The following is a 24,005-nucleotide window of genomic DNA, read 5'->3' on the forward strand; positions in this document are numbered from 1 at the left end:
GGTTTCTGCGCTCTCCAGATTAAGTCACACATATAGATAGATTGAACCGTATGTTTGATAGGCGTAGCACTCCTCAGCAGTATCCTCAACGTACCTTCACACTGAACAACTTAACAACAATAACGATAGCGATCCGTGACGTTGCAGCGTCCTGGATAGCGATATCGTTGTGTTTGACACGCAGCAGCGATCAGGATCCTGCTGTGATATCGTTGGTCGGAGCTGAAAGTCCAGAACTTTATTTGGTAGTCAGATCGGCATGTATCGTCGTGTTTGACAGCAAAAGCAACGATGCCAGCAATGTTTTACAATGGTAACCAGGGTAAATATTGGGTTACTAAGCGCAAGGCCGCGCTTAGTAACCCGATATTTACCCTGGTTACCATTGTAAAAGTAAAAAAAAAAAACACTACATACTCACCTTCTAATGTCTGTCACGTCCCCCGGCGTCCGCGCTGCTGCTTAGAGCTTCCTGCACTGAATGTGTCAGTGCCGGCCGTAAAGCAAAGCACAGCGGTGACGTCACCGCTCTGCTTTAGGGCCGGCGCTTACACAGTGCAGGGAAGCGGACGCCGGGGGACGCGACACACCGGAATGTAAGTATGCAGTGTTTGTTTTTTTTACATTTACACTGGTAACCAGGGTAAACATCGGGTTGCTAAGTGCGGCCCTGCGCTTAGTAACCCGATGTTTACCCTGGTTACCCGGGGACTTCGGCATCGTTGGTCGCTGAAGAGCTGTCTGTGTGACAGCTCTCCAGCGACCACACAACGACGAAACAGCGACGCTGCAGCGATCGGCATCGTTGTCTATATCGCTGCAGCGTCGCTTGATGTGACGGTACCTTCAGGCCCTCACATGTCCAGACCTAGGGAGCCTCACACTCGCCTCTCCACCTTTATCATTTGCTAGGCCTTTTTTCCTCTCCAGATAGAAGGCCTCTGCCTTCTGCCAAGCTTGCAGCCCTTCCACCATGCTGGCATCAAAGTAACCCTCTGCCGCCCTGGACGAGAGCACACCTCCTCCCACAGAGTGGGCTGTTGCTATTTCTCAATCAGTATCTGACCTAACCAAGGAATCATGGTCCCTGGTGAAGGTTCTAGAGCGTTTACCTAACATGGCTGCAGCCCCCAGTGCTCTGAACGTTCCTCAGGATGATTCGCTGACATCCCACCACCACTCTCAGAAGGGCAGATCAAGGATAAGATCCAAGAAGCGGGCTCACTCTAGCTCCTCGTCCAGCTCCCCATCTCCGTCCACCTCCAGAATTCCCTAGGTATTCCATGCCTCCTCCCCCTGAGTTGGCCCTGGGGTCCGAACCAGAGTCAGATTCTGAGCCCGACACTGACCAGACTTTCAAGCTTCAGGATTTGGTCGACAGCAGAACATCCCCCGTCCCGGACAACAGTCTCATTCAAAAAGGCAAAACGCCCTTCTCAGGAACACAGGGGCTGCACAATGGTCGTTTTCTAACCAAGAGGAGTTTGAGGAAATCTTTACACAACTCTGGGAGCACCCGGAAAAGATCTCCCCCAGGTAGAAAGCAATTGGATATCCTATATCCTTTTAGCCTGGACCTTATGAACAAGTGGACAGTTGCAGACTGTGGATCCCCTGGTCTCTCACCTGTCCGCAAATATGGTTCTTTCCCTGCCTCATGGTTCCTCTCTCAAGGTCTCCACTGAAAGACAGACATACCCTAGCCAAATCAGCCTTTGAGGCTGCTGGCACATCCCTCTGTCCTGCCTTTGCTTCCACGTGGGTAGCTAAGTCTGTCTCTGCCTGGGCAAAGATCCTCCGCTAGGGCATCCTATTATCTCCATTTTTCAGCAATGCCCCCATCCTGTAATGTTTCCTGTCCTGGTTCCATCTTGTATTAACATCTCCATCCTGGTCACATCTTGTAGTAACGTCTCCATCCTGGTCCCCTTCTTGTAGTAGTGGTTTCCATCCTAGTCCCATCTTGCAGTAATGTCCCCATCCTGGTCTCCTCTTTGCAGTAATGTCCCCTTCGTGCAGTAATGTCCCCCATCCTGGGTCCCCATCTTGCAGTAATGTCCCCATCGTGCAGTAATGTCCTCATCCTGCCCCCCATCTTGCACTAATGTCCCCATCCTGGTCCCCATCTTGCAGTAATGTCCCCATCATGCAGTAATGTCCCCATCCTGGTCTCCTCTTTGCAGTAATGTCCCCTTCGTGCAGTAATGTCCCCCATCCTGGGTCCCCATCTTGCAGTAATGTCTCCATCCTGGTCCCCATCTTGCAGTAATGTCCCCATCGTGCAGTAATGTCCTCATCCTGGCCCCCATCTTGCAGTAATGTCCCCATCCTGGTCCCCATCTTGCAGTAATGTCCCCATCTTGCAGTAATGTCCCCATCCTGGTCTCCTCTTTGCAGTAATGTCCCCTTCGTGCAGTAATGTCCCCCATCCTGGGTCCCCATCTTGCAGTAATGTCCCCATCGTGCAGTAATGTCCTCATCCTGGCCCCCATCTTGCACTAATGTCCCCATCCTGGTCCCCATCTTGCAGTAATGTCCCCATCTTGCAGTAATGTCCCCATCCTGGTCTCCTCTTTGCAGTAATGTCCCCTTCGTGCAGTAATGTCCCCCATCCTGGGTCCCCATCTTGCAGTAATGTCCCCATCGTGCAGTAATGTCCTCATCCTGGCCCCCATCTTGCACTAATGTCCCCATCCTGGTCCCCATCTTGCAGTAATGTCCCCATCATGCAGTAATGTCCCCATCCTGGTCCCCATCTTGCAGTAATGTCCCCATCGTGCAGTAATGTCCCCATCCTGGTCCCCATCTTGCAGTAATGTCCCCATCCTGGTCCCCATCTTGCAGTAATGTCCCCACCCTGGTCCCCATCGTGCAGTAATGTCCCCATCGTGCAGTAATGCCCCCATCGTGCAGTAATGCCCCCATCGTGCAGTAATGTCCCCATCGTGCAGTAATGTCCCCATCGTGCAGTAATGTCCCCATCGTGCAGTAATGTCCCCATCCTGGTCCCCATCTTGCAGTAATGTCCCCATCGTGCAGTAATGTCCCCATCTTGGTCCCCATCGTGCAGTAAAGTCCCCCATCCTGGCCCCCATCGTGCAGTAATGTCCCCATCTTGGTCCCCATCTTGCAGTAATGTCCCCACCCTGGTCCCCATCTTGCACTAATGTCCCCATCGTGCAGTAATGTCCCCATCCTGGTCATCATCTTGCAGTAATGTCCCCATCGTGCAGTAATGTCCCCATCTTGGTCCCCATCGTGCAGTAAAGTCCCCCATCGTGCAGTAAAGTCCCCCATCCTGGCCCCCATCGTGCAGTAATGTCCCCATCCTGACCCCCATCGTGCACTAATGTCCCCATCCTGGCCCCCATCGTGCACTAATGTCCCCATCCTGGCCCCTATCGTGCAGTAATGTCCCCTAATATGCTGTTTTTCTCCTTCGCCTCATTGGGGGACACAGACCGTGGGTGTATGCTGCTGCCACTAGGAGTCTGACACTAAGTGATACAAAGAAAGTTCACTCCTCCCCTGCAGTATACACCCTCCTGCTGGCTCTCAGCTAACCAGTTCTTGCTTAGTGTCTGTAGGAGGCACACGGACGGGTCTGCTATTCAGACCCAAAACTCTTTTTATTATTTTATTTTTACCTTCTACATTTTTGATTTTACTTTCTACAATGAAGGGGCGACGGATACTTTCAAGGTTCCGATCTCCCTGAATCATCAACAGGCGAGCACAGAGAGTGTCGCCTCTCCGTATCCTCTCCTGCGACGTGGGATGCCACGCCTGACCTGATTCTTAGGGGCGACGGGCCCCTTCAAAGGCACCGATCTCCCCGCACCCTGAACGGACGAGCACATGGAGTGTCGCCTCCACATACCCTCTTCCCCAGCCAGGCCTAATGCCCTCAACTGGCCCTGTCCACCCGTGGCTGAACTCCGTGGATGTACAGAGGCCCCTCTCTTTGGCGTCCGAGCAGCCCCCACTGTCCCACCACTGTTAAAGCGGATGGCACAAGGAGGCGGACTGTTCCTCTCCACCTCCCTAACAAAGGGATGGTGGATTGAGGTTTACCCCTCTATCCCTGCACCGTCCACGCTGCAATACCTGACCTGCAGCAGAACAATGGAGTGCACGCGCTTTCCTCAGCGCTGAAACAGTGTCATCCGTGGCGGCTCCATGCCGGGACGCGCACCGATGGTGAGTGGATCCAGTCAGCGGTGGGCCTCTGCAGTGGGATATTCACATGCTGACAGGCAGGCTCAGCTTCCCTGTGGCCCACCTCTCTGAGGTAACGCTGCGGCCGGCTGCAAAAATTTAGCCCCCGGCTTCGGCCAATGTGTAGGCCGCAATCCGAAAGTCGCGCCCGCAGTAAGGCGGCCTCTGCCTGCTTTTCTGGAGCTTCTCGCCTGGCACGGGAGCGCTCAATTTTCTCGACCACTACAACGCCATTCACTTCTACCGCTGGTATCGCTCCCGCCGGCTGCAGAAATTTAGGCCTATTTATGAAAATCTCAAGGCTCCTCCTACATCGTGTCTGTGGCTCCGACCCCGAAATGGCGCTTCTCGCTCTCTGCGAGATTTTATCACCTCTGCAACTCCCGGTGGCCATCTTGGTCCACCCGGCCGGCTCACACAGGGGCGACAGGTTTTTTTTTGTTTGTTTTTTTTTGCATTAAAGGGGCACAATGACTCTGCAACATCAGTACCCGGGTAAGGAAGTACCTAACCAGTATGCTCTGGTCTTAAAGGCACATGACCAGTATGCCCTGGTCTTAAAAGCACATGACCAGTATGTTCTGGTCTTAAAGGCACATTACCAATATGCCCTGGTCTAAAAGGCACATGATCAATCCGAAGCCCGTCACCCTAAATGAGCACAGGAGCCCTCCGCCGCTGATCTAACGGGCCGGGCCGCAAGTATTCTAGAAACGTACAGGCATCTAGAAAACGGAAGTTTTCATTTCCTACTGCTACATACTTAGGCAGTTAACTGGTTCATGCAGCTTTACATGAACACCCGAGCCTTACACTATGGCTGGTCCAAATAACTAAAGCAATTGTTACCATCCACCTCTCGTGTCTCCCCTTTTCCTCATAGTTTGTAAGCTTGCGAGCAGGGCCCTCATTCCTACTGGTATCTGTTTTGAACTGTGATTTCTGTTATGCTGTAATGTCTATTGTCTGTACAAGTCCCCTCTATAATTTGTAAAGCGCTGCGAAATATGTTGGCGCTATATAAATAAAAATTATTATATTATTATTATTTCCTGATCTCTCTCCCCAATGATTTGCTGAGAACAAGGCTCTGAATATGGATCAGATATTGCCTTGGATCTGGACTTGCCAAAGCTTCAGAAAGGGATGGATTCACCTATTCATATCAACCAATCTCTGTACATTGACAAGGACTCCGGTTCTGCTGTACACTACGCAGTGTCCCTCATAAGGAGACTAAGCTCTCTCGTAGAGCATTTGCCATTCAGTCCGAATAAGCGATTCACTGGACAGAAGCCTCTACGTGGGATGCCATGCCTGGTCTGATTTTTAAGGGCGACGGGTCCTTTAAAGGGCACCGATCTCCCCACACCATCAACAGACGAGCACACGGAGTGTCGCCTCCATGTATCCTCTTCTGCATCCAGGCCTAACGCCAGACAGCCTGCCCTGTCTACCCGGGGACCTGAACTCTGTGAAAGTACAGAGGCACCCTTTTTGGCGTCCGAGCACCCCCCTCTGCATCACCTCTATTTAGCAGATGATGCAAGAATGCGGACGATCCCTCTCCACTTCCCTGTTAAGAGGATGGTGGACCGGGGGTTCCTAATTTTTAACTCTGCACTGTCAAAAGAGAGCGGCGATGGCAAGAGATGGCTTTTTCCCGAACTGCTGGATGCAGCCGCGCATTCTGCCACTTGGCAGATTAACCGGGTAGAATCTCCTGTGGTATACCTACCAGTATCCCTGTCCGATGTATCATCAATTAAAAATACCACGGACTGTCAGATAGCAAATCTGGTTCGTTTTGTCTTGCGGCTTCGGGTTCAGCGCTCTACCCTTCCTTAGCCACCGCATGGGTTGCTAGAGCAATTGTCTCCTGGTGGGAGACCTTAACTACGTTGATTCACACAAGTAACCTTTTCACGAAGACAGTACTGCTGACCAATCAAATCTTCTGAGCGGGAGTCTAACAAAGGATCGTATATTTCCTACAGACCCAACCAGCAGTGGAAGGGTTGTCCAGGACAGTCTAGATCTAAGGGATCTTGGTTCCAAAAAGGGGAACAAAAAGTAAGACCGATCCTGGACCTCAAACTTCTAACAACCTTTGACAAGGTCCTCCTTTTTCGGATGGAGTTCCTCAGCCATTACTTCAACAGAAAAAGGTGGAGCTTCTGGCATCCATCGACATTCGGGATGCTTACCCTCACGTTCCTATTTTTCCCCTCCTCAAAAGTTCCTTCGCTTTTCCATTCGCGAACAGCATTTTCAAGTCACGGCCTTGCTACTGCACCCAGACTGTTTGCAAGGGTCATGGCAGCTGTCATGTTCCTCTTGCACCCTACAGGCATGGTCGTCCTGCCCTATTTGGTCGACTTTCTAGCCGCTCTTCCAGGACTACGCTGAGTCGTCTATATCACTTGCGATACCCTCTCACCTGGGCTGGCAGCTAAACTTAGACAAGTTTTCCTCATTTCCAGCCCAGTAGATCATTTTTGAGGATGATCCTGCACACTTCCAGAGGGATGGTAATTCTCCCTCGAGACAAGGTCATGGCCCTTCAACAGGGAGCTCGCGCACTTGATCACTCATCCCCTCATTTCATTCGATTTGCTAGGAGGGTTCTGAGGAAAAATGGTGACGACAATGGAAGCAGTTTCCTTCACTCTGCTCGTTTTCAGCAAGTCAAACAGGCTTTCAGAGGGTAGTCTCTGAGCTCCTTCCTCATCCAGGGCCTTTCTCCCGGTTCAATGGTTATTAGTGAATACCAATGCCAGTCTTCTTCTCCCGATCATTGCTCCGGGGATCCGAATGGTATGGCTAGTCCTACAGCAGGTCCACTGCCTTCTGGCGGGTCACCCCATCCAAATTCAATTGGATAACGCCACGACTGTGCCATACGTCAATCATCTAGCAGGTACCCACGGTCAGGTGCCATGGCCGAGGTACCTCACATTCTATGATGTGCCGAGATCTGTCATTCGGTGATCTCGGCAGTACATATCCCAGGAGTAGAACTCTGGGCGGCAGTCATATTCAGTCGTCAGGGTTCCCCTCAAGTGAATGGGAACTTCACCCGGAAGTCTTCCATCAGATCTGCCTTCACTGGAGCTCTCCAGTTGTAGATCAGATGGCGTCCAGATTGAATACCAATGTACTCGAGTTCATGGTTCGGCCTCGAGATCCAAGAGCCATCGCAGTGCATGCTCTGGTTCTTCCGTGGTACCAGTTTCCATAACCCCTCTTCCACTAGCAGAAAGGGCCCCAGTGATCCCCGGGGATCCACACTGACCAGGTCAGTTTTTTGTTGGCGGAGCTAGTATCTTTCCGTCTTCTTGCAAGAGGGAGTTTTCACATGTAGTTCTTCCCTATCGCATATCGTTAGATCTTTGGGACCTTAATGGTCCTGGGAGTCTTACAGTAGACTCCTTTTCATCCGGACAGACTTTTCTATCACGGAAGGTCGCCTTTTTTTTCTCTGCGATCTTGTCATCCTGATGAGTCTTTAGAGCTTTCCGCTCTGTTCTTCCAGACTTTTTTCCTTATTACCATCAAGGCAAGGTTGTCCTCAGGCCATCCCTGTCCCTTCTTACCAAGGTGGTAATGTATTCCCACTGTTATGAGGGTATCGTTCTTCCCTCATCTCTTTCGGCTCCAGTCTACAAAACGGATTGGGTTCCCCATAATCTCAACAAAGTGAGTGCTCTGAGTAGCTACGTATTGAGGACGGCGTCCTTCCGAAGGTCGGACACTTTATTTGGGCTTCCTGACGATAAGAAGGCTTCCTGATGGTTACAGGAAGGGTTTAGCCGTTTCATCGGCCATGTTAGCCTGGTGGATTCATTTCAACATCCAGGAGTCCTTCCGTGTTAGATGTCAGCCTATCTCCCTGTCTATCGAGGGATCTAGGCACCAGGCGTCGGCAAAGCACTCCTGCAAGCTTGTGGATTCGTCCAGTCCGCAATTCATTCTTGAAGCACTATAATTCTCACACTTCCACAGATGTGAGTCTGGACAGGCGGACTCTGCAGGTTGCGGTGGCGCACTTGTAAGTAGCGGTTACACAGGGCCTGATCTGATCTTGTCCCCACCCAGGGACTGCTTTGGGACATCCCACGGTCTGTGTCCCCCAATGAGGCGAAGGAGAAATAGGGATTTTTGTGTACTCACCGTAAAATCCTTTTCTCCGAGCCATTCATTGGGGGACACAGCTCCCACCCTGTTATTAGCTTGTGTTTGTTTTATAATTTGGGATGCTATACTCTCATGTATAATATGACATGCTATACGCTCATATGTTATTGATCTCCTACTGCTTTTGCACCGAACTGGTTAGCTGAGAGCCAGCAGGAGGGTGTATACTGCAGAGTAGGAGCTAACTTTCTTTGTATCACTTAGTGTCAGCCTCCTAGTGGCAGCAGCATACACCCCACGGTCTGTGTCCCCCAATGAATGGCTCGGAGAAAAGGATTTTACGGTGAGTTAACAAAAATCCCTATTTTACACACATGTACACTAGTTCTCACCTGACCTCTATCAGCAAATAGCATCCTCTTCCTCCTGGCAGTGGCAGTGGCATCATCTGCTGCCACATTGGGTGCCAGCCTTTGGCCAGAATAGGCATTGTGGTGCAGAGGGCTGGTTTCTGCACTGCTATACAGTTCATTTGACTGTGTCCTCGGACGCACATTCAGTTGAAAAAGCGCTGGCGTCATCGTTCACCTCACTCTCTGTACGCGATAGTCTCAGGAACACGGGCTGCACAGTGGAGCCTTGAGGACTGCATGTGGCCCACAAAACCAGTGTCCTAGACCCCTGACATAGCGCTTAGAAGGATTCAGATTCAGTTTTTAGTCATGTGATGCCATAGACCTAATGGAAAAGAGAAGAATTGGCTGGGTAGTAAGGCAAAATTAGCAATTGTAACTACACAGTGCTATATGATCTTTACTTCATCCTGCAACAGAAGTTAAAATTGCACTAGGTGCATAAACCAGGCGGATATTCCTGGAACTGCCCGACTATCATTGGCTAGTTTCACACTAGCGTTTACCTGATCTGCGGCAGGCTGCGGACTTCCTCCGTGAAGCCCCGCCCTCGGCCGCTAGCTCCGCCTACTTCTGCATGCGGCCCGCATGCGACCTCCTTACCTATCTTTAACATTAGGTACGCAGGTCGTGCGGCTGTATGTGGATGCTGCCGCATGCGTCGTTTTGACGATGCGGAAAAAAAAAATGCTACAGGCTGCGTCCTACGCTGGTCGCCGCATCGTCAAAACGACGCATGCGGCAGCATCCGCATACAGCCGCACGACCTGCGTTCCTAATGTTAAAGATAGGTACGGAGGTCGCAGGTAAACGCTAGTGTGAAACTAGCCATACTGTAAAACTTCCTTACCCTCACTTCCCAACATGCATGTCATTTGCCATTGTTCAGTTGCTTTTCTGTCCCAAAAACTGAAGGCCTCCATTCTATTATACCTACATGCAGTTTTACAGAGAGGCAAAGACCCGTCCCCACTTCATGTAATGTTGTCATCTATGCTTCTGGAGGCAGATGACATTTGACAACAGCCAGTGTTTTCTGTCTAAAACCATAATTTGGGTATATATGGACTGTTCAGTATGTCTGACTTACTTGTATATGGACTACTTTCTCTATTAAATAAACTCCTCATCACGAGAACAAACTTTAGTATCTTTTGCTATGACGTGGTAGCTTTGTTATAACCCGGTTTATCAGGCCACTCCATTATTGCGTGCATTTGTTCTCAAATTCCAGACGTGGTTGGACTGCCCAAGTAGCATAGTGATGGTCCCAGAGTAACCTAGTACAATTGCACAGGTTTCAATTCACTTAGAATTTTGTGCACAAATTTTAAAGCTATGTGCACACGTCAGGATTTTCTGCAGAATTTTCCTGAACAAAACCGGACTTTTTCTGCAGGAAATCCGCATGCAATTTTTTCGCATTTTGTGCGTTTTTTTTCCCGGAGCTTCCCAATGCATTAAATAGCGGCAATAACACAAAAAATCTGCAAAATTAATGAACATGCTGCGTTTTTTACCGCAATGCGTTTTTTTCGCGGAAAAAAAAAGCATCATGTGCACAAAAATGATGGGATGCTTGTGTATGCGTTTTTTAAGCGTTTTTTCCTCGGAAAACAGCCGAAAAAACGCAAAAAATCCTGAACGTGTGCACATAGCCTAAATGTATAGCTTTCATTTAAAGGGAATGTGTCGGCAGGATTAATCCTTCTAAGGCGTTTATATAGGCACACAGGTCATAGCAAGCTGAATAAAATGATACCTTGAGATCTAATGTCTTATTCTGGAGTAATCCTTTTTCATATTTAAAAAAAAAAAAAAAAAAAAAGGCATTACCAGAGTCGTTACATGTCTCACACTGGTACAATCTCCTTTCATGTAAACAAGCTCTGTAGGCAGATTCTCTGGGAGATCTATGTCAGGCCCAAAGATCTTAAGAAAAATGTGTATTTTTCTGGAGTGAAACATGAGATCACTGATGTCAAGGTATAATTTTATTCAACTTACTATGACCTACATGCTAATATAAAGGAACTCGTACTCCCATTTGTTACCGTGCTCAGAAGGAAACTTGGAATTTCTCCTACGCCTCATTGGGGGACACAGGACCATGGGTGTTATGCTGCTGCCACTAGGAGGACACTAAGTTAACACACAAAGAATATCTCCTCCCCTGCAGTATACACCCTCCTGTTGGCTAAGTGAACCAGTTCTTGCTTAGTGTCTGTAGGAGGCACTTGGGTCTGTTTTCAGACCCCACCGTTTTTATTTTCATTTTTATTTTTATTCTATTTTTTCCCTTAACGGAGCGAATGGGGGCGACGGACCCTTTCTAGGTTCTGATCTCCCCCGAATCATCAACAGGCAAGTACGTGGAGCGTCCCTCCCGTATCCTTTCCGGCAACTTTGGATGCCAGCCCTGAGCTCACCTTACGGGCGACGGTTCCTTCATGTTCCGATCTCCCCCCTCCATAGCAGGTGACCTCATGGAGTAGCCCTCCCATCTACCTCTCCTGGAGCCAGGTGCATAGCCGGACATATATGTATGGCATCCGTGCAGCCCCCCACTGCATCAACACTGATCTAGCGGATGACACAAGGCGGCAAAAGCTCTCCACCCCCTCCGACTATGGCGACGGTGGATTGAGCACTGGCCCACCGCATCTACCGTGAGTACACTGCGGGGGCCGAGGCGCTCGGGGGCTCCTGGTCCCTGGGGTATAGAAGGTTTGCACCTCTAGGGCATAAAACCCGCGTCCGTGGGTGGTCCACAGAGTGGCATTTTCTATAACGGAGCGCCGCTCAGGATGGCACTAACCGGTCACGACGCCGCAAGCTTGAAAAATTTAGTCCCCGGCTTTTCCCTGCATACAGGCCAGAGTGCTTAGCCACACCCACCGGCAATTACCGCCGCCCACCTTTTCTAGCGCTTCTCGCTCCCTGGGAAGCGCTCTCTCAAATCTCGGCGGCCATCTTGGGACACCCACAGCGCTGATGCTGTAGCGCTGCTCCAGCTTTCCTTATCAGCGGTGCTGGATTCAGGACCATACATTGCAGACCTCCCCTGGGGACTCAAAACACAAGACCTGGGTAGGCTGCCGATACATAGCTTAACCCTTCCCCTGCTAGTAAGCGCTCTCCTCAAGGCTACTATGTCTCATTCAAGGCCTCACAAAAAGTCTGGGAAAACCCACACTGTATTTTTCGCTGCATGCACCTCTTGTAAGGTCTCATTACCCCGGGGTCACAATACTGCATTGTGCATAGCTTGTGAACCGGTGACTGTTCAGGAACCACCTGTTACTGATACCGAACCTAGTGGGCCTAGTTTCCCTGAGTGGGCTACCTCCCTTACCCGGTCAATGGCATCCCTGGCAAAAGCGTTAGAATCGTTCCGAGACCCCTCCTCTAACCAGGGCACTCTTACGGACGACTCTTCCGATCCTCAAAACCCCTCGTACTCCAGGGGTCGTACCTTGCCAAGGGGCTCTCGCCCTTCCAGAAAAAGGACTCATGCCATATCCCCAGACCATCACTGGGATTCGGGTTCTGAGAGCTCCATTTCTCGCTCCCCTTCCATTGGGGCTAGCAGAGCACCTGTTTCAGAGGACGATTCTGACACGTCCCTAGATCAGGAATTTCATCACGCTCAGGAGACTCTCGACTCTGAGTCAGTGAATAAGGCTTTGAAACTTGAGGAGGAACCTTTATCTAAAACGGATCATGCTGTGTCCTTTAAGAGGACCAAGCGAGCTCACAAGGTATTCGCTACTCATCCCGAATTTAAGGAAATCGTTGAATCTCACAGGATCCGTCCCGATAAACGATTCACAGGGCAGAAGCCCATGGAATCAAAATATCCATTTGCCCAGGATCTAAGAAAAGATTGGTCTCAATCTCCCCGCGGTAGATCCTCCGGTATCACGCCTGGCTTCTAAATCTATTTTATCCTCTTCGGAGGGCGCCTCTATTAAAAACCCAACCGATCGATAGATCGACAATATGGCGCGTTCAGCCTTTGAAGCCTCAGCGGCCGCACTCTTCCCATCTTTTGCTGCTACGTGGGTGGCTAAGGCTATGACCCACTAGGCTAAGGTCTTGTCTGCAATGGTGCTCAGACCTCTTACAAACCTTCCCCTTCTTGGAGAGGCAGGCCTAGGCAGTCAGAGTCCAGAGGGTCCAGACCGGGCAGGTCTCCCACACAATGACTTCCTGCGGTATCCGGAGGACACCCTCAAAGTAGGCGGCCGCCTGCTTTCCTTCAGCGACGCGTGGCTCTCGGTCGTTCACGACAAATGGGTCCGCGACCTAGTGTCCTCCGGATACAAGATAGAATTCTCCTCTCTTCCACCAAATTGCTTCTTCCTGTCTTCTCCCAGGGCAAAGGCATCAGAGTTCTTCCAGGCCATAAGCTCTCTAAAAGACGGGGTTATCCCGGTCCCTGAAAGCGAAAGGTTTCAAGGTTTCTATTCAAACCTGTTCATTGTCCAAAAGAAGAACGGTACAGTACGGCCCATGTTGTGAATTCTGCTCTTGGGCTCCCTCCGGTGGTTATAAGTGGTAGCGCTGCTGTCTTTGGATCGCTGCATTCATCAGGTGTGTTCACTTATTGCAATTCTGACTGGGCTATTTAGTCTTGCTTGACCCTTTAGTCAGTGCCAGTTGTCCATTGTTCCTGGAGGATTCACATCCCTGCCTGGTCTCTCCTGCTTTGCTGTTCATTTCAACAAAGATAAGTTCTGGCTTTGTTTTTTGCAGTCCACATGCTGTGGGCTTTATTGTTCAGTTCTTTTCCATGTTTTTGTCTTGTCCAGCTTGGTCTGCATAAGGATTTGTTCAGCCAAGCTGTTATCTCTGGAGATGCAGATATACCCTCCATATCTTTAGTTAGATGTGGAGATTTTGTATTTTCTGTGGTGGATATTTTCTAGTGTTTTAATTCTGACCGCATAGTACTCTGTCCTATCCTTTCTATTTAGCTAGAGTGGCCTCCTTTGCTAAATCCTGATTTCAGTCTGCGTATGTTATTTCCCTCTCCTCTCACAGTCAATATTTGTGGGGGGCTGTCTATCCTTTGGGGATTTTCTCTGAGGCAAGATAGTTTTCCCTTTTCTATCTCTAGGGGTAATTAGTCCTCCGGCTGTGTCGAGATGTCTAGGGAGTGTTAGGTACATTCCACGGCTACTTCTAGTTGCGGTGTTAAGTTCAGGGTCTGCGGTCAGTACAGGTACCACCTTCTCCAGAGTACGTCTCATGCTGCTCCTAGGCCACCAGATCATAACAGGCCCATACTGGACCTAAAACTGCTGAACAAGTTTGTCAGGGTGCGACGGTTCCGGATGGAATCGCTTCGTTCTGTCATCGCCTCCATGGAAAAAGGCGAGTTCCTGGCGTCTATAGACATCCAGGACGCGTACCTCCACATTCCTATTTTAGCTTCTCACCAAAGGTTTCTTCGCTTAGCAGTTCAGGAAGATCACTTTCAATTTGCTGCTCTGCTCTTCGGCCTCTTCATCACTCCCAGGGTATTCACCAAGGTCATGGCGGCCGCCGTGGCCATCCTTCATGCCCGGGTTGTGGTGGTGTTACCGTATCTAGACGATATCCTCATCAAAGGCCCCTCTTTCCGCACCTGCAAGGAGGCCGTTAACATAACAATAGATACTCTTTCTCGCCTGGGTTGGAAGATAAACTTCAAAAAATCTTTCCCAGTACCGGCTCAGCAAATTTCTTTTCTAGGAATGATACTGGACTCGTCCCAGGGGTTGGTACTTCTTCCCCCAGAAAAGATCTGTTTTACACCGGGAAGCTCAGAAGCTATCCCAACCTCATTCTCACTCTCCACGTTTCAGCATGAGAGTCTTCGGCAGGATAGTAGCAGTTATGGAGGCGGTCCCATTCGCTCAACTACACCTCCGCCCCTTACAACATGCTCTCCTGGCTGTGTGGGACAGGAACCCGTTCTCTCTCGATCGTCGTTTTTTCCTTCCCCAGCGAGTCACAGTCTCTCAGGTGGTGGACTTTGAAGTCCTCCCTGAATCAAGGGAAGTCTTTTCTCCCAGTACATTGGCTAGTTGTGACAACAGATGCCAGTCTTCTGGGCTGGGGAGCAGTGTTCCAGCATCACACTACTCAGGGCTGCTGGTCTCGTCAGGAAGCTCGCCTGCCCATCAACATCCTGGAAATATGGGCAATCAGGTTGGCTCTTCTTCAATTCCACCCCTTCCTGGTGGGTCGTCCCATCAGGATTCAGTCCGAGAATGCCACGGCAGTGGCATACGTCAACCGGCAGGGGGAACACGCAGCAAGACAGCCATGACCGAGATAGGCCACATTCTTCGTTGGGCCGAGGAAAACCGCTCAATGATATCAGCGGTTCGCATCCCGGGAGTGGAAAATTGGGAGGCAGATTTCCTCAGTCGTCAAGGTCTCGACTCTGGAGAGCGGTCTCTCCATCCGGAGATCTTCCACCAGATCTGCTGTTGTTGGGGAACCCCGGACGTGGATCTGATGGCCTCACGGCTAAATTCCAAGGTTCCCGACTTCATAGCTCGGTCCCACGATCCGGCAGCCATCGGGGCAGATGCACTCGTTCACTTGTGGCATCAGATCCAGCTTCCGTACATATTTCCCCCGTTTCCCTTGCTGCCGAGAGTCATCAAGAAGATCAGAGCGGAGGGCATACCAGTAATCCAGATTGCGCCAGATTGGCCGTGCAGGGCCTGGTACGCCGAACTAGTTCAACTAGTCACCGATGTCCCCTGGCGATTAACGAATCGCACAGACCTGTTGTCCCAGGGCCCCATTTACCACCAGAACTCCGAGGCCCTGTGTTTGACGGCATGGCCGTTGAGTCCTGGGTGCTGACACAGGCAGGCTTCTCTCAGAAAGTCATTTCTACCATGATCAGTGCTAGAAAGCCTACGTCTACGTATATATCATCGCATTTGGAAGACCTTCTTCTCATGGTGCAAGGACCGAGGACGCTCTCCTCTTGAATTTTCCATTCCTTCCATCCTTGAATTCCTTCAGTCAGGTTTGGACTTAGGTCTTGCCCTTAGTTCTCTCAAAGGGCAGATTTTAGCCTTGTCAGTCCTGTTCCAACGTAAAATTGCCAACAGATTACAGGTGAAGACGTTCATTCAGGGAGTCTCCCATGTGGTGCCGCCCTATAAGATGCCTTTGGAACCATGGGACCTTAATTTGGTCCTCGGAGTCTTGCAGGAGGCTCCTTTTGAACCTCTGCAGGACGTTTCCCTGTCTTTTCTGTCATGGAAAGTTGCGTTCCTGGTTGCGGTCACGTCCATCCGACGAATCTCAGAACTGGCGGCTTTGTCTTGCCAAGTTCCTTTCCTCATTTTTCATCAAGATAAGGTGGTTCTGAGAACATCCCCGTCTTTACTGCCGAAAGTTGTCTCATCTTTCCACCTCAATGAGAAAATTTTCTTGCCTTCACTTTGCCCGGCACCAGTACATCGCACCGAGAAGGCTCTTCACACACTGGATTTGGTGAGAGCTCTTAGGAGATACGTCTCGAGGACGGCGTCTTTCCGACGGTCAGATGCCCTGTTAGTGCTCCTGGAAGGGCCAAGGACAGGTCTAGCCGCTTCCAAAGCTGCAATAGCCAAGTGGATTTGTTCAGCTATCCAGGAGTCCTACCGAGTCAGAGGTCACTCCGTCCCAGCAGGGATTAAGGCTCATTCTACTCGGTCAGTGGGTGCGTCTTGGGCCATCCGGCACCAAGCATCGGCAGCACAAGTCTGCAGAGCTGCGACTTGGTCCAGCCTGCATATGTTTCCGAAACATTACCATGTCCATTCTCAGACCTCGGCAGATGCGTCAGTCGGTAGACGAATTTTGCAGGCGGCAGTGCCGCATCCGTAACTTGTGGGTACAAGGAGCAATTACAGTGGATTATTTCCCACCCAGGGACTGCTTTTAGGACGTCCCGTGGTCCTGTGTCCCCCAATGAGGCGTAGGAGAAATAGGGATTCTTTTGTACTCACCTTAAAATCCTTTTCTCCGAGCCAATCATTGGGGGACACAGCACCCTCCCTGTTAGCCTATTGGCTTTGGTTTTTCTGTGTTGACTTGGTTTTGACATAGTTCATTCTTGTTAAATGTTAAGCTCCTACTGCTTTACCGAACTGGTTCACTTAGAGCCAGCAGGAGGGTGTATACTGCAGGGGAGGAGCTATTCTTTGTGTTAACTTAGTGTCCTCCTAGTGGCAGCAGCATAACACCTATGGTTCTGTGTCCCCCAATGATTGGCTCGGAGAAAAGGATTTTACGGTGAGTACACAAAAATCCCTATATTCCAATAGAAGAAAGACTTTGTCACAGAGTGAAGAATAAATTATATCCTGTTAACCCCTTCATGACATGCGTCGTACATGTACGGCGCATGTTGCGTCTCTCCCTTTGATGTGTGAACTCTGATGCTGAGCTCACATCTTTCCCTGCATGTAAGCTGATTTGAACATCTGACATGTGCCTCTAACAGCCATGAGTGGAATTGCGATCCAACCGCAGCTGTTAACCTGTTAAATGCCGCTGTCAATCTGTCAGCAGCATTTAATGCGATCGCGCCGGAAGCCTGTCGGTAATCCCACCCATCGGCGCCCGTGTCACATGACCGGGGATCACTGATGGGTTGGCATGACAACCAGGGGTTTGCAGCAGACCCCTGTGGTTGTCATTGCTGGATTGCTATGAGCGCCACAGTCGGCACTTATAGCAAGTGAGCGTTTCTGCTACTTAGAGCAGGGCTTCAGCCCACCCCTGTGTAGCACAAGTAATCGGATGATCGCAGCTTCTAGTCCCCCATTTAGACTATTAAAGCAAGTGTAATATAAAACAAAAGTTTTAAAAAATATATGTATAAAAAAATAAGGTCAAATAACCCCCATTTGCCCATTCAAAATAAAACAAAAAAAATAACTCATTTGGTACCACTGCATTCAGAATCGCTTGATCTATCAAGATATAAAAAGAATTCATCCGATCTGTAAACGGCGTAGCGAAAAAGTCAAAATGCCAGAATAGTTTTTTTTGGTCCCTGCAACATTGCATTAAAAATGCAATAACGGGCATCAAAAGATCATATCTGCACCAAAATGTTATCAATAAAAACGTCAGCTCTGCATGCAAAAAAGTAAGCCCTCACCTAACCCGAGATCACGAAAAATGGAGATGCTAAAGGTATCAGAAAATGAAGCAATTTTTATTTTTAAATAAACTTTGGTGTTTTTCTTCACCGCTTAAATAAAAAACAAAAAACAAAACTATAAATGTTTGGTGTTTACAACGCTTAACCCCTTTCTGACATCAGACGTACTATCCCGTCGAGGTGGGGTGGGCCCGTATGACCACCAACGGGATAGTACGTCATACGCGATCGGCCGCGCTCACGGGGGGAGCGCGGCCGATCGCGGGCGGGTGTCGGCTGCATATCGCAGCTGACATCCGGCACTATGTGCCAGGAGCGGTCACGGACCGCCCCCGGCACATTAACCCCCGGCACACCGCGATCAAACATGATCGCGGTGTACCGGCGGTATAGGGAAGCATCGCGCAGGGAGGGGGCTCCCTGCGGGCTTCCCTGAGAGCCCCGGAGCAACGCGATGTGATCGCGTTGCTCCGAGGGTCTCCTACCTCCCTCCTCGCCGCAGGTCCCGGATCCAAGATGGCGGCAGCATCCGGGTCCTGCAGGGAGGGAGGTGGCTTACCGAGTGCCTGCTCGGAGCAGGCGCTGGTAAGCCTGCAGCCCTGCACAGCAGATCGTCGATCTGACAGAGTGCTGTGCACACTGTCAGATCAATGATCTGTAATGTCCCCCCCCCCTGGGACAAAGTTAAAAAGTTAAAAAAAAATTCCCCACATGTGTGTAAAAAAAAAAAAAAAAAATCCTAAATAAAGAAGAAAATAATATATATTATTCCCATAAATACATTTCTTTAGCTAAATAAAATAAAAAAAACAATAAAAGTACACATATTTAGTATCGCCGCGTCCGTAACGACCCAACCTATAAAACTGCCCCACTAGTTAACCCCTTCAGTAAACACCGTAAGAAAAAAAAAAAAAGAGGCAAAAAACAACGCTTTATTATCATACCGCCGAACAAAGAGTGGAATAACACGCGATCAAAAAGACTGATATAAATAACCATGGTACCACTGAAAACTTCATCTTGTCCCGCAAAAAACGAGCCGCCATACAGCATCATCAGCAAAAAAAATAAAAAAGTTATAGTCCTGAGAATAAAGCGATACCAAAATAATTATTTTTTCTATAAAATAGTTTTTATCGTATAAAAGCGCCAAAACATAAAAAAAATGATATAAATAAGGTATCGCTGTAATCGTACTGACCCGACGAATAAAACTACTTTATCAATTTTACCAAACGCGGAACGGTATAAACGCCTCCCCCAAAAGAAATTCATGAATAGCTGGATTTTGATCACTCTGCCTCACAAAAATCGGAATAAAAAGCGATCAAAAAATGTCACGTGTCCGAAAATGTTACCAATAAAAACGTCAACTCGTCCCGCAAAAAACAAGATCTCACATGACTCTGTGGACTCAAATATGGAAAAATTACAGCTCTCAAAATGTGGTAACGCAAAAAATATTTTTTGCAATGAAAAGAGTCTTTCAGTGTGTGACGGCTGCCAATCATAAAAATCCGCTAAAAAACCCGCTATAAAAGTAAATCAAACCCCCCTTCATCACCCCCTTAGTTAGGGAAAAATAAAAAAATTAAAAAATGTATTTATTTCCATTTTCCCATTAGGGTTAGGGTTAGGGCTAGAGTTAGGACTAGAGTTAGGGCTAGGGTTAGGGCAAGGGTTAGGGCTAGGGTTGGGGCTAGGGTTAGGGTTGGGGCTAGGGCTAGGGTTGGGGCTAGGGTTAGGGCTAGGGTTGGGGCTAGGGTTGGGGCTAGGGTTGGGGCTAGTGTTACGGCTAGTGTTAGGGCTAGTGATAGGGCTAGGGTTATTGCTAGGGTTGGGGCTAGGGTTGGGGCTACAGTTAGGGTTGGGGCTAAAGATAGGGTTAGGGTTTGGATTACATTTACGGTTGGGAATAGGGTTGGGTGTGTCTGGGTTAGAGGAGTGGTTAGGGTTACTGTTGGGATTAGGGTAAGGGGTGTGTTTGGATTAGGGTTTCAGTTATAATTGGGGGGTTTCCACTGTTTAGGCACATCAGGGGCTCTCCAAACGGGACATGGCATCCGATCTGAATTCCAGCCAATTCTGCGTTGAAAAAGGAAAACAGTGCTCCTTCCCTTCAGAGCTCTCCCGTGTGCCCAAACAGGGGTTTACCCCAACATATGGGGTATCAGCGTACTCAGGACAAATTGGACATCATCTTTTGGGGTCCAAGTTCTCCTGCTACCCTTGGGAAAATACAAAACTGGGGGCCAAAAAATAAGTTTGGTGGGAAAAAAAAGATTTTTTATTTTCACGGCTCTGCGTTGTAAACTGTAGTGAAACACTTGGGGGTTCAAAGTTCTCACAACACATCTAGATAAGTTCCTTGGGGGGTCTAGTTTCCGATATGGGGTCACTTGTGGGGGGTTTGTACTGTTTGGGTACATCAGGGGCTCTGCAAATGCAACGTGACGCCTGCAGACCAATCCATTTAAGTCTGCATTCCAAATGGCGCTCCTTCCCTTCCGAGCTCTGTCATGCGCCCAAACAGTGGTTTTCCCCCACATATGGGGTATCAGCGTACTCAGGACAAATTGGACAACAACTTTTTGGGTCCAATTTATCCTGATACCCTTGTGAAAATACGAAACTGGGGGCTCCAAAATCATTTTTGTGAAAAAAAAAAAAAAAAAAAGAATTTTTATTTTCACGGCTCTGCGTTATAAACTGTAGTGAAACACTTGGGGGTTCAAAGCTCTCAAAACACATCTAGATAAGTTCCTTAGGGGGTCTACTTTCCAAAATGGTGTCACTTGTGGGGGTTTTTAATGTTTAGGCACATCAGGGGCTCTCCAAACGCAACATGGCATCCCATCTTAATTCCAGTCAATTTTGCATTGAAAAGTAAAATAGCGCTCCTTCCCTTCCGAGCTCTGCTATGCGCCCAAACAGTGGTTTACCCCCACATATGGGGTATCGTCGTACTCAGGACAAATTGCACAACAACTTTTGTGGTCTAATTTCTTCTCTTACCCTTGGGGAAATAAAAAAATGGGGGCGAAAAGATCATTTTTGTGAAAAAATGATTTTTTATTTTTACGGCTCTGCATTATAAACTTCTGTGAAGCACTTGTTGGGTCAAAGTGCTCACCACACATCTAGATAAGTTCCTTAAGGGGTCTACTTTCCAAAATGGTGTCACTTGTGGGGGATTTCAATGTTTAGGCACATCAGGGGCTCTCCAAATGCAACATAGCGTCCCATCTCAATTCCAGTCAATTTTGCATTGAAAAGTCAAATGGCGCTCCTTTCCTTCCGAGCTCTGCCATGCGCCCAAACAGTGGTTTACCCCCACATATGGGTTATCAGCGTACTCAGGACAAATTGTACAACAAATTTTGGGGTCTATTTTCTCCTGTTACCCTTGGTAAAATAAAACAAATTGGAGCTGAAATAAATTTTGTGTGAAAAAAAGTTAAATGTTCATTTTTATTTAAACATTCCAAAAATTCCTGTGAAACACCTGAAGGGTTAATAAACTTCTTGAAAGTGGTTTTGAGTACCTTGAGGGGTGCAGTTTTTAGAATGGTGTCACACTTGGGTATTTTCTATCATATATACCCCTCAAAATGACTTCAAATGAGATGTGGTCCCTAAAAAAAAAATGGTGTTGTAAAAATGAGAAATTGCTGGTCAACTTTTAACCCTTATAACGCCGTCACAAAAAAAAATTTTGGTTCCAAAATTGTGCTGATGTAAAGTAGACATGTGGGAAATGTTACTTATTAAGTATTTTTCGTGACATATGTCTGTGATTTAAGGGCATAAAAATTCAAAGTTGGAAAATTGCGAAATTTTCAAAATTTTCGCCAAATATTCGTTTTTTTCACAAATAAACGCAAGTTATATCGAAGAAATTTTACCACTATCATGAAGTACAATATGTCACGAGAAAACAATGTCATAATTGCCAAGATCCGTTGAAGCGTTCCAGAGTTATAACCTCATAAAGGGACAGTGGTCAGAATTGTAAAAATTGGCCCGGTCATTAACGTGCAAACCACCCTTGGGGGTGAAGGGGTTAATGACATGGAGAATCATAATGGCAGGACAGTATTTTTTTATTTGGTGAACATGATAAAAAAAACAGTTGTGGAATTGCACTTTTTTGCAATTTCTTCAGTTGGATCCCCCCCCCCCCCAATTTTCCAATCCACGATATGGTAGCGGAGCACTGATACTCGGCTCACACTCGTAGCAGAGCAGGAGCCGAGTGTCACTACCATATCACATCCCATGTCATACGCTAATGTGTCTCTGGCCTAAGTCTGTCAAACCATCCAGCAGTCTGTTTCCAGGGAAATCATGGAAAGTTTTGAGAGCATTATCAATTCAAATCCCATAACTGGCAATAACAATTAATCATATGTTGGGACAGCAGTCAATGTTTGGTCATTGCTACATTGTAGACACGGGACACTCGCTGCCAGATTGGTTTCACTTTTGAATTGGGCTGTGTTCACACTGGCATCTTGGCTTTCATTCATTGCACAAGTCATGGTAAGGTTTTAGATCCATGTCCTCACCTACCCCAATGGCTCACACTGGGGTCTTTATGGCTACTTTTTGGTGTTCATTGTTTTCTTTTCCAAAACGTAAAAAAAAAAATATATACATATTTTTTCAAGCAAAATATATACAAAATTACCAAATGTCTGTTGTTTCTCATTTACTAGTATATGCATAATTTGTAGTGATGAGCGAGTGTACTCGTTGCTCAGGTTTTCCGGAGCACGCTCGGGTGACCTCCGAGTATTTGTTAGTGCTCGGAGATTTAGCTTTTATCACAGCAGCTGAATGATTTACAGCTATTAGCCAGGCTGAGTACATGTGGTGGTTGCCTGGTTGCTAAGGAAACCCCCCATGTACTCAGCCTGGCTAATAGCTGTAAATCATTCAGCTGCTGTGATGAAAGCTGAATCTTCGAGCAGTCATAAATACTCGGAGACCACCCGAGCGTGCTCCGGAAAACCCGAGCAACGAGTACACTCACTCATCACTAATAATTTGACAGGTTGAGTGCAAGTCATGTTTGGATTTTCATTGGTTATTTTCTTTGTGTTTAAAAATAGTTGTTTTTTTTCCCCTCCATAAAATAGGCGGCCTAATGGGTCCAGTTCGCATGATTTCATCAGGCCATGAACTAACAACAGATTATGATGAGAAGACTCTTCATGAGCTGGGATTTAAGGATATGCAGGTACTTCCGAGAAGAGGGGAGGATTTCTACTGGTGCCATTTTAATTATTCACCATTGTGATTCCGTGTTTCCTAAACTTCCGTAATTCAAGGCATCCCTTCCCTAATAGCCCTAGAAAAATGTTCCTTTTTAGTTATTCACATCTTCTATACACAATAGATATAGATAAATATAGATAGATATAGATAGATATATAGATAGAGATAGATAGAGATATAGATATACAGTACAGACCAAAAGTTTGGGCACACCTTCTCGTTAAAGATTTTTCTGTATTTTCATGACTATGAAAATTGTAAGTTCACACTAAAGGCATCAAAACTATGAATTAACACATGTGGAATTATATACTTAACAAAAAAGTGTGAAACAACTGAAAATATGTCTTATATTCTAGGTTCTTCAAAGTAGCCACCTTTTGCTTTGATGACTGCTTTGCACACTCTTGGCATTCTCTTGATGAGCTTCAAGAGGTAGTCACCGGGAATGCTTTTTCACTTCACAGGTGTGCCCTGTCAGGCTTAATAAGTGCTATTTCTTGCCTTATAAATGGTGTTGAGACCATCAGTTGTGTTGTGCAGAAGTCTGGTGGATACACAGCTGATAGTCCTACAGAATAGACTGTTAGAATTTGTATTATGGCAAGAAAAAAGCAGCTAAGTAAAGAAAAACGAGTGGCCATCATTACTTTAAGAAATGAAGGCCAGTCAGTCCGAAAAGTTGGGAAAACTTTCAAAGTGTCCCCAAGTGCAGTTGCAAAAACCATCAAGCGCTACAAAGAAACTGACTTGACTCACATGAGGACCGCCCAGGAAAGGAAGAC

The 24,005-nt window shown here is 47.8% G+C and overlaps 1 protein-coding gene across 2 annotated transcripts in view; it reads left to right on the forward strand.

Annotated features, from left to right (window-relative positions):
* Positions 1–24,005, forward strand: part of USP34 (ubiquitin specific peptidase 34) — a 260,330-nt gene that overhangs the window by 114,626 nt on the left and 121,699 nt on the right. For both annotated transcript variants that reach the window (XM_077282722.1, XM_077282723.1), the window contains one exon: positions 23,082–23,182. In XM_077282722.1, the coding sequence (XP_077138837.1) occupies positions 23,082–23,182 (101 nt within the window). The remainder of the gene's footprint in view (positions 1–23,081; positions 23,183–24,005) is intronic.

Source organism: Ranitomeya variabilis, chromosome 2, assembly GCF_051348905.1.
Source record: "Ranitomeya variabilis isolate aRanVar5 chromosome 2, aRanVar5.hap1, whole genome shotgun sequence".
Lineage (NCBI taxonomy): Eukaryota > Metazoa > Chordata > Amphibia > Anura > Dendrobatidae > Ranitomeya > Ranitomeya variabilis.